Here is a 10,385-nt window from a genome sequence, read left to right on the forward strand (position 1 = left end):
AAAAATTTTAATGCTAAAATGAGAATCATATCCAGCTTTATTGCAATATGGTCAACAAATTGTAACAGCAAATTCTTTGGGCTTCAAAGGAAAACCAAATCAAATTCATTCCCTACAGGAAGAACCACTCCCTCCCAGTCAGGGTGAAACTCGCCTGGGGTACAAGTTCTTCTATCCCTCAAAAATTGGCTGCAAGATTGACTGTGGAAGTGAAAGTTTGGGAGTGGCTCTCAAACAAACCCTGATGGAGGGAAGAGACAAGGTCCCCAGAAGGGGCAGAGGGTCCCCCTAGTAATCTGAAAGACAAGCCCCATTGGCAGCTTGGGAGACAGAAGAATGTAAAATGCCAAATGCAAAGGGAAGGGCCTGAAAGCTCATGGTGAAGGAAAGGCAAAGATGGGAAATAGCCTCTAATTTGCCACCAGAAACTGAGACAGGGAGATGAGGTCCCTGTTCCCTAAGCTCTTCCCTGGGCGCCTTGTTAACAGCTCAGCTCTGGGCTCCACGGCCAGCCGGCCACGTGGTGATCATTATTATGCATTCAACATTCAAAAACCCTCCTCACACACATCACTTGCTAATCAGGGTGTGTGTTGGGCCCAGGGAGAAGAGGTTTCCTAGAAGCGGCCAGGGGACCCTGGGGTATCTGCAGCCTCCCTTCCCACAGTACACAAGAAGTGGGGGTGGAAATGAAGTTACAAGTTGAGAGATATCAAGAAGCTAGGAGAGAGGAAAGAGATCAGGTGCTGGTAGATGCCAGAATCAGAAAATATTGTGTAACTGAGGCTCCAGGAGGGCCAGAGAGCCCCCAGCTTTCTTGGGAGGGCCAGGATTCTCCACGGTAGTAAATCATCTCCCTCTCTCCCCTAGATGGCTGGTGCGTTGCCATCCACAAGCCCCTTGCCATGCCTTGGAAAAGCTGGCAAAGATTAATCTCTACCTGCTCTGCATACACAGCATTTTGTTCAGAAAGAGAGCAATTTCCCTTTCCATTGCGTAGGCTTGGCCTTGGCGGGGGGAGGGGTCCCGGCTGAGAAAGGGGTTAGGAGTAGGGGGCTGAGGGGCTGGATATTGGTTGCTGTTGCTGCTAAGTTTGTTTAGCTTTGGGAGCCACGGCCTCAACCCGGGTCAGGGGCAGTGGGTCCGGTGAAGAACGGCAAAGAGGGGCCACTCCGGAGGAAGGTCTCTCCGCGTTGGCCTCCCCCAACCCCAGTCCTGCTCCCCAAACACGCCAGCCACGGCCGCCTCCCGGGCTTCCGGATGCTCGAGGCCAAATCCCCGCTGGTCTTCGGCGGCCCTCTTCTTTCCCCTCGGTGCCCTGGGGGCGGGGAGGGGCGCTGTCTAAGTCCCCGGGGGGTTCCCACGGGCGTCCTGGAGCCGGCTGCCCGCGGGCGGCCCCTTATCTCGTGAGGGGCACCTCCTCCCTCTGGTCCAGCGCCACGGAGGAGGCCTTGCTGAGCACGGAGGGCGCGAAGGTGAGGAAGGAGTCCGAGCGGGAAGTGGAGGCACAGGTGAAGTCCGAGGCGGCGGCGGCGGCGGCGGCGGCGCGGGGCGCCAGCCCGTTGGCCGGGCTGCCGTGGCAGGCGAGGCAGGAACAGGGCCCGCCGGCCGCGGTGCCCAGTCCGTGCGCCGGGCCCGGGTAGAGTGGCGGGTGGCGGAAGGCGCACAGCAGTTCGGGCCGCGGGTAGGGCTGCGAGAGCACGCGGAAGGTGTCGAGCGGGCGCAGCGGGCCGCTGAAGGGCGAGGCGGCGGCGCTCGCGGCGGACGCGGCGCCCAGGCCCACGGGCGAGTAGTAGGGCAGGGGCAGGTGCGACGGGAAGGGGTAGGGCAGGCCGCCCGCTGCCGCCGCGTGGCTCATCATGTACGTGTAGAAGGCGGGGTCGGCCGGGTGCGGCCACGTCATGGCCAGCCGCTGCCGCTTGTCCTTCATGCGCCGGTTCTGGAACCACACCTGGGGAGGAGAGGAGCGGATTCGGCGGCCGCGCGGGCTCGGTGCGCAGGGCCCAGAAGTCCCGCCCCACTGCGGGCCACAGTGCCGGCAGCGCAGGGGAAAGCCCAGGCGCAGGCCCGCTGGGCGGGGGCCGATGCAGATCCCACCGGCACCCCCTGGAGCTGGAATCCCTCCCAGAGAGGCTCAGGGAGCCACTGCAGTCTCCGTCCCTCCTCCCCTATGCCCGTGCCGCCAGGACGCCAGAACCGGTGTGGATGGGAAAGTAGTGGGGGACTACGGACTCCACCGGCCTGAAGCGGCAGGCAGCGATTTCCCAGAAGCATGTCCCTTTCCTGCTTCTCTCCCTTGGGGCACTTCCTTGTCACCTGCACTGGCAACTTCATCCCTGCTGTTTATCTGGCTAGGAAAGGGACAGTCAAGTGCATGGCAGCAGTGCTCGCCTACGGACTGTCAGGAGGGCAAATTTGCACGCACCTGGCACCTGCACCAGGCCTAGATACCCCCGGCCTAGCTGCCATGTGGACAGGGAGACCCCAGGCTCTGATTCCTGGCTAATGATTTAGGAAGTGAGAAGTTGGTATTTACTTCCTCCTGACTGGATCCTCCCTGGTCCCAGGAGCTCATACCTTGATTGTGGTTTCCGGCAGGTTTAGGGCAGCCGCCAGCTCACATCTTCGAGGCCTGGATACATAGTTCTCCCTGTAGAATTCCTTCTCCAGCCGTGCAATCTGCTCCCTGGTGAAGGCAGTACGGTACCGTCGCATCTGGTCACTAGTGCTGCAGGCCAAGGTGCCCTGGGAGCCACCGCTGCCATTGCTTTTGGGAGCCTCGCTGCTGCCATTGGGACTGCTGGCCAGTGCCTCGGAGCCAGGCCCTGTGCAGGGAGCCCAGAGTATATGCACACACAGAACATACAACAGACACACAGAGACTACTGATGCGGGGCTGCCTGCCAAGAGTGTGTGTGGAGGGGGTGACGGAAAGGGACATTCTCTCTCTCAGTAGCCTCAGACGCTACCTCTGCTGGGGCAGCAGGGACTTTGAGAACCCAGCAATGGAGGACAGAGCCTCACCATTCAGATGAGCACATAGCAGCCATTAGGCCCGTCTGGGTTGCTGTTTGGGAAGCCTCTTGTAAGGCCTGCTGGGTACAAAAGCCCCAGCTGCCCTGACCACCTGCCTTGGGACACAGGAGAGATGCATCCACCCTGAACCGTCTGCTCACCATTGACAGGAGTGGGCAAGGATATGAGTATGTGACAGGCAAGTGAGTTGAGATGCACCTTTGTGCTGGAGTGTTGTGAACTTGGATCTCAGTCATTCTAGGAGGTTGGGCAGGGACTGAGTTTCCTTGCTTTGTGCACCGGCTGCCAGTGCAGGTGTGGGAATGTGTGCTAGGCCGCCTGTGCTGTGCAAATGGCACAGGAGTGTGTGTGAGATCCTATGACCTCATGATGTATGAACGGAGAATGGGTTATTCTGAGGGCATGCTGTGCTTAGTCTGGGTTGAGTGGATAAGATGGTAATGGGTGAATGTGAGCACTGAACAAGGTATTGGCTGCCAAGGCCAGGGGGTGGTTTTTCTACCATACCAAGCTCTTCTCACCTACCCCCACAGCTTTGTGGAGGAGTGTCTGCTGGTGGGCTCTTCCTCCTAGCTTTCCACCCCTCTCAGGGAGACTCCCTTCCTGGTCATCACCCCCTCCCTCCCCGCTAGCCCCTGGTCAGGGAGGGGTTCTCCAGTTACAACAGTGTGACAGACCCCCCCCCTCCATTTGAGCATAACCCAGGGAAGGGTGGGGCTCATGCCCCCTGCAGCTCCTTTTCCTTTGGGTGGAGAAGTGGGACTGGGAAGGAAAGGGAAAGGGGGGAGGGCCAGAGCTCTGCCTTTTCAAATGCAACCGGAGACCAAAGGCAATTAGATCATTGGGACCATTTCCGACCTGGCGCCACCAAGCCCGGGAAGTGACAAGGTAATTTGGACCTCTGACCGACGTGCAAACTGGTCGGAGGGCCACAGCACCCGGGCGGCCCGAGGTGGCCGCGATTTTACGGCCCTTTATGGACTCCCGGCTTCCGCGCCTGGATGCGCCTTACACCCCGCCAGCCACAAACTGCCCGGACCCGCTTTTGATCTCGCCCACGTCGAGAGAAGGTGTCTTCCCGGTGCAGTTGAAGCAGTACCACAAAGCTCTGGGGGGTTGGGGTGCACTTTGTATCCCCCTCAAGCCCAGGGCTTGCGTCTGCCTCCTTCCCCCAAAGCACAGCTGTCACCCTCAGTCCCGCCAATGCCAAGAGCACAGAAGGAGACCCCCGCCAGGGCGCAAATAGTGGGGGAGAGTTGCTCAGGTGGGTCCCCCCAGCCACCCCGCCCTGAGGGGAAAGAGTGTCTTCCTCTCCTCCAGAGCTGAAGTGGAAGGTGGGCTCGGTGGGAGGCCGGGGGAGAGAGGGGGCGCGGTGGCTACCTTTGCTGTGCTGGTACTCGGCGTTCCCCGTGGCGCAGTCCGGGGTGCAGCTCACCTCGATTTCTTCATAGAAATCCGATTCGGTGTCCGAGCTGCTGGGTGGCCCCTGGCCTGAGAGGCTGTCGGCGGAGGCAGACGGAGGTCCGGGGCCGAGCACGGCGGCCCCCGCTGCCCGAGACTCGGCGCCCGGCCCCGCGGCGCTGCCTGATAGTCCGTCGACCTGCTCCTCTTCCAGGCCTCCCCCGCCGCGTTCCCGTGCGGCCGGAGGACCAGCCCGCGGGCTCAGGCAACCACGGGGCACCATCTTCTCGGGCGGCTCGGGCATCGGGCTGCCCACGGCTTCGGACAAATTGGAGATCCTCTTGCCAACCAGAGTGCCAAGCTGACCCCCATCCAGAAACATAACCATGTCCTTTCGGCTCTCCATCCCGGGCTCTCGGAGGGGGGAGGGGGAAAGCCCCAAGTGAGCTCCTAGCCCGCCGGCTCCCTGGGTCCCCAGCGGTCCGACAGATCTTGGCTGCGGGAGGGAGAAAGAGGCCAGGCGACTGGGCGGGCGCGGAACGGCCGGAGCGCGGTGTCGATGATGACGCCGGTGGCGGCGGTGGGGAGCTGGGGTCACCTTGTGATGCGAGCGCTCCTCGGTGCCGCACCGCCTCTGGGAGGAAGCCCCATTGCCCTCTTCTTTCTAAGCTGTCATCCTCCTGCTGCAATCGTCATTACAGTACCGCTGGTGACGCCACTCGGCGAGCGCAAGTGGATACATAGACACGTCTGCCACGGCGAAGATGAAAGGAGACCCGCAGCTAATGGCTCGACAGTGATGCGCCAGGTGTGGGCCTCGCTCGAATGGGGAGGAGAGTGTGAAAACAGAGAGACACACACACTGCGAGAGGGAGACACCCAGGCAGAGGGGATGCAAATGGAATTCCGCAGAAAGAAAAGAGAGCTTAACGCGGCGAGTTCCGCAGGGGCTGCGGGACGGTAATTGAATACGCTTTTGATATACATATATATATACACGCACACACATATTTTTTACTTCTTGTTTGGGCTTTTGTTTCCTTAACTTGGTGCCTTGTTCTAATACCGATGAGAGAATCCATAACTGCATTTTAGAAGTGTGAAGGCCGATTCACAAGCCTCGCTTCTCTCGTCATTATTACAACTGCCTCTCCCTGGCGAGCTAACCTCGCCCGCGCTCCAGTCTTTTTTTACAAGCTACAGAAAAGCATATTCCCTCCCCCGCAAGTTGTCTGGAGAGCTTGAGCCTGGGGTCTCCTTTCTTTCCTTCTCCTCCTCCCAGCCCCTACCCACAGCTGTCTCCTTCCTTCTGGGAACCAAAAGAGAACTCTGCTATTTTTCTTCCCCAAGGGGCAAGAGATAAATGTATTAATATTTTTCTTTGAAGATGGCCTTGGCTTTTTTTTTTTTTTTTTTTTTATTCCTCCCTCCCCATCCAGGTGGCTTTAAGCTTTCCACAGCCCGGCTTGACCTCCAGAAGGCTATTCATGGAAGAAATCGCTTTCCCATTTGCTCGGGCCTCATCTGCACTTCAGGTATGTAGGGTGGGGAGAGGTTCTAAGGGTGGCCTTTTTTCTTTTCTTGCCTGTATTTTAAGGTATTCATTGAGAGTCAACGAATTCCCCTGGAAACAGGTTTTGAGAGTTAAGAAGCGCCGGCACATGCGGCCCCCACAGTGGCAGTGGCAAAGGCTCCTAGCTGGGAGAAGGTGCTATTTCTCACCTGGAGACTTGGGGCAGGGGTTGAGAATGACCAGGTTCACGGAGGGTTGACTCACAGGGTTCTCCCTCCTGCCCTGCCCTGGGGCTTTAGTCCCCTACTCCAAAAGTAGATGGCATTGGGATAGAAAAGAGAACTCATTGAAAAATGCCATAAAAGTACAAGTGACTGGGGGTCTCATCAGTCGTTGAGGACAGAAAGGGCACCTCCAAGGCAGAGCTGGGGGGTGTGAGTCGTGCTGGATGTCTCTGGGAACAGCCACAGGCTTCCTCTAAGGTCTTATTCCAGGGAAGCTGGACTCCATTAGGAAACTGACCCTTTGCCACCTTTGAGCAAGTGTCCGGGCCAGGCAGGTGGGCTATGTCTCTCCCCATTTTGCTGAGGTTGGGAGGGAGGTCCCTTCTCTGCTCTGCAACCCCTACAACTCTCCTTTCTCTGCCCCCTCCTCAGAGCTTCTAGTGCTAAGCTGACAGAGGCAAAAGGCTGCCCTCCACCCCCTCCTTCTATATGTTCCAAGACAAAGCCCCAACTTCCGAAATTCTAAAGTCCCTTTATCATTAAGCGTTTTTTTTTTGGGGGGGGTCTTCTTTCTATCTCTTACTTTTCTCTCCTCTTCTTCCTTTTTCTGTTTCTCTACTCTTCTCTCTCTTCCCCTTGCCTCAGTCTTCCTATCTGTGGGCTTACAGAGGTGGTGGAGGAAGCAAGGAAAGACAAAATTGCCTTTCTCGAGTCTTGCTTTCGACTTCTTCCCCATTCAATAAGAAGATGCTCTTTAACCTCCCCCTTGGGGTAGGGTGTGCAGAGGGATCCGGAAGGTAACGTTTGCACAAACTTCTCCGTTCCCTGGGACTTCCAAAACCATCAGGTGCTGAGCACTGCTAGCCCCCAAATCCTGGTGAATATTTTAAAAGTGAGAGGAGCAATTGGCATCAGCTCCCAGAGCCTTTTGCCCTGAAGCAGAGTTGTCCTAGGATTCTGTGGTGCCCTGTACTTTCCAGCTGGTAGCCAGAGCCTGAGGGAGCACCTGGCTTGCTCTTTCCGTCCTGTCAAAGTTGAGCCACCAGCGTCCCTGTTAGATCTGCCACTGTCCTCCACCCTCGGCTGGGCCCTTCCAGCACTGGGCCTGGGACTCGCCCTCCCTCCCCCCTCATCCCCCGCAGCCCTCCACCAACTCACAGCCGCCCCTGCCGCGCTCACCCCCTTCAGGCCGGGTCCTCAGAGGGACTCCAGGCTCCCCGCCCCGCCCCCAGTTTTGCATTCAATAGGAGTGCTCTGCGTTTGATCCTCTTTTCCTCCGGGTTCTCCCTGCGAGATGAAAGCGGAGTAGGACTGAGAGATCAAGAGGTGCCACTTGCGTTTTCTTCCAGGGCCCGGCCCATCCGAGTGGGGCTTCCCCTTGAGTCCCGGGAGAAAGGAGGCTGGAGTCCGGGCTTAGCCTCTCCGGGCGTGGGCTTCGGAGATGCAGCTTCAGGGACTTCCCCATCCCTCTCCAGATTCCTGACTCCGCCCTTTCAAAACGCCTCCATTTCCCCTGTCTTTTGGTTCTTCCAAAAGCACCTTTCATCAACATCAGAAGAGAGGTCGAATTTTTAACAAGAGGAAGAAGAGAACAGGAGTGGACTCGATAAGAGCATTGTTTCTTGTTGGGGTTTTTGTGGTGGCTTTGGTGGGGGAGGGTGTTTATTTTTGTTTGATTAGGTTTCTGTTGTTTTTGTTTGCTTTGGTTTGGTTAGTTCTGGTTTGGTTTGGTTTGGTTTGGTTTAAGGGAAGGCATTTTAATAGCGTGGTTATCACTGTATCATGAAAGGTTATGCCTCATGCGGCAGGAGGAAAAAAGGTAAACTCTCAGAGGGGATGATGCCCGCATCCCCGAGGCCAGGGCAACCCCATAAAAGCAGAGGGGGGTGATGGCAGCCTAGGTGGGGTCCGGCCCGGGCTCCCACCGCTTCTCACCTCCCTAGGTGGGGAGGACAACGCCGTCCCCTCCGCAGGCCTGCTGTCCCCTCCCCCGCTGGGGTGGCGGGTTTAGGTCCAGCCGGCTTCTCTGGGATTGAAATTCTCGGGACTTCAAAAGCTCGCGGCTCCGCTTCCGCCCGGCTGGGCTGGGCTGGGCTGGGCAGGGGGTGGGTGGGAACCCCGGGGAGGCGACGCGGAGATAAGATGCGCGGGTTGTGTTAAATGGAATCGGAAGCTGGGCCTGCGCCACCAGACGCCCTGATCCGCTGGAGCCTCTTCCCTTCCCGAGAAAACCCCGGCTCCGGAGAGCAGCGGCAGGGTGTAGGGAACGCCTCAGTGGCCTGCGGGCCCGCTCGGGGCGATCGTCTGCTGCCCTGAGTACCTTCTCCGGCCAGATGCGTTGCCTCCAGGCAGCAAGCACGCGACCCGGCCGAGAGGAAGGGGCTAGGAGACCTGGGAGAGGGGAATAGGGTTTCGGGGCTGATTTGGCCGCTTCAGGGCCAGCAAAATTTTGATCAGGGAAAAGTTGTTTTTGCTTCTCACGTTGGTGAAACGTAAGAACAAAGGGAGCTTCTCTTTAAACAATAAGGGTGGCCGGGCTGCCAGGGCATTGATTTGGGGCCCTCGGTCATCTTCCAAGCCGTGGCGCGAGCTGTGGCCGTCGAAGTACCCGCGCGGCTGGGTCTCCGCTGCGGTAATAGTGGGAGGTGAGGGGACTTCTGACAGTCGGTCCCCATCTCATCCCTGGCAGCTGCCGACGCCCATCTAGGAAACCAGAGCCCAGAGCATCATAGGGTGTGCTCTTCTGGGAACAAGGTCTCCTGGATCTCAGATGCCCAGAGATAGGGCTTTTCGGGGATGGGAGGGGTGGCGGGGGGGGGGGGTGGATGGATGCAGATCATGCCCTGACCACTTCCCCCACCCCCTTGCCCACCGTGGGGAGGGAGCTGTCAGTGGGCCTGCAGTGGGCACCACAGAAGAGTTTCTCTTTCAGGCAGGCAGAACCTGAGCCTTCTGGAATTCCAAACAAGCTTCCCCTTCTCTCTGTACCTCCTGGAGTGAAGGGTCAGGCACCTAGGACAGGAAACTGGATATTTTCACAACCCCACGACTCCTGCTCCTTAGGTCCTCTGAGCCAGGCAGTCTTGCTTCTATACCTGTCAACCTAGGCTCCTGTAGCCTGAGCCCAGTGACATCCGAGCCCTGAGCTTGGCCTGGGCAGCCCACATCCTTATATCCACCACCTACACGTCCGGGAGCTGGAGGACCAAGGGCAGCACCGGAGTGCTGAGGACTTCCCCAAGCTCAAGGCTTGCTCCTTCCTCAAGCCACCAACTGGAAGAGCCCATGTTCTGGTCAAAGCAGTTCCCCAACACCCAAACACCCAAAGGCCCAGACATCCCCCTCCCCTATCCCAGCAGAGGTGTTATGGATTTTTTTCACCATTACTGTCCGAAATTTGGTTTCATTACAAAGTGCATTGATGCCCATTTCTCCTTTAATCTATATAACACTTCCTTTAAAAGACCTCAACAAGCAGCAGAGCCTTTTCTCCCACACAGATAAGGTGACTGGTGGTCTTGACTAATGGCCAGGGCCTGACTGTATATTGAACTCTGGACTAGTGCTCCTTCCAAGTCCTCGTCCCTCCCTGGCAAGCAGGGATGCCTTAGCACCTAATAGTGCCTTAACTCTCCATAAGGCATCCTCCACAAACCCCCAGCCTTTTCTGGGATCAAGCTGGGTCCAGGGGCTTCACAGAGAAGGTGCTCACCTACCCGAGAATCAAAAGAGTCAAGACCCATATACCTCATCCTGCTCCTCCGTGATTTCCCAGGAGGGCAAAGAGAAACCCCACGTGGAAGTCTGGAAACCCCACATGATAAGAACAGTCAATGTTCTAAGCATTTCTCCCGTATTAGCTCTTTTCATTGTCACAGCAGGCCTAAGGAAGATATTATGAATCATCCCTATTTTCTGAAGCACAGAGAGGAGGCTCATATATAAATGACTCAACTCCCATCCCTCTAACTTCAGGTCCACACTCAAAACTAGAGCTATTAGAAAGTGCCAGGCATCACATTCTGAGCCTTTCCTTCCCAAAACTCCACTTGTGGGTTTTTTGCCAAGGCCTTTTCTCCTCCTTACTCCCGGATAATTTCACAGGGACCAGGAGAAGTGTGTGTTGCTGAGGCGGGGGTGGGGGGTGGGGTAGGCAACTCACCTCTAGCCACTCACTTTGGGCATGAAGGAGAGTAGAGAATAAAGTGGCC

At 57.4% G+C, this 10,385-nt stretch overlaps 1 protein-coding gene across 1 annotated transcript; it reads right to left on the reverse strand.

The window, feature by feature from the left end:
- Positions 1-1,399: 1,399 nt before the first annotated feature.
- On the reverse strand, positions 1,400-4,843 carry EVX1 (even-skipped homeobox 1). Its single transcript, XM_057733942.1, has 3 exons — positions 4,417-4,843; positions 2,578-2,825; positions 1,400-1,951 (listed from the first exon to the last, which is right to left on the reverse strand). The coding sequence occupies exons 1-3, from the start codon at positions 4,841-4,843 to the stop codon at positions 1,400-1,402; spliced, it is 1,227 nt and encodes a 408-aa protein (XP_057589925.1).
- Between the last annotated feature and the right edge of the window lie 5,542 nt (positions 4,844-10,385).

This window comes from Hippopotamus amphibius, chromosome 4, assembly GCF_030028045.1.
Source record: "Hippopotamus amphibius kiboko isolate mHipAmp2 chromosome 4, mHipAmp2.hap2, whole genome shotgun sequence".
In the NCBI taxonomy this organism is placed as follows: Eukaryota; Metazoa; Chordata; class Mammalia; order Artiodactyla; family Hippopotamidae; genus Hippopotamus; species Hippopotamus amphibius.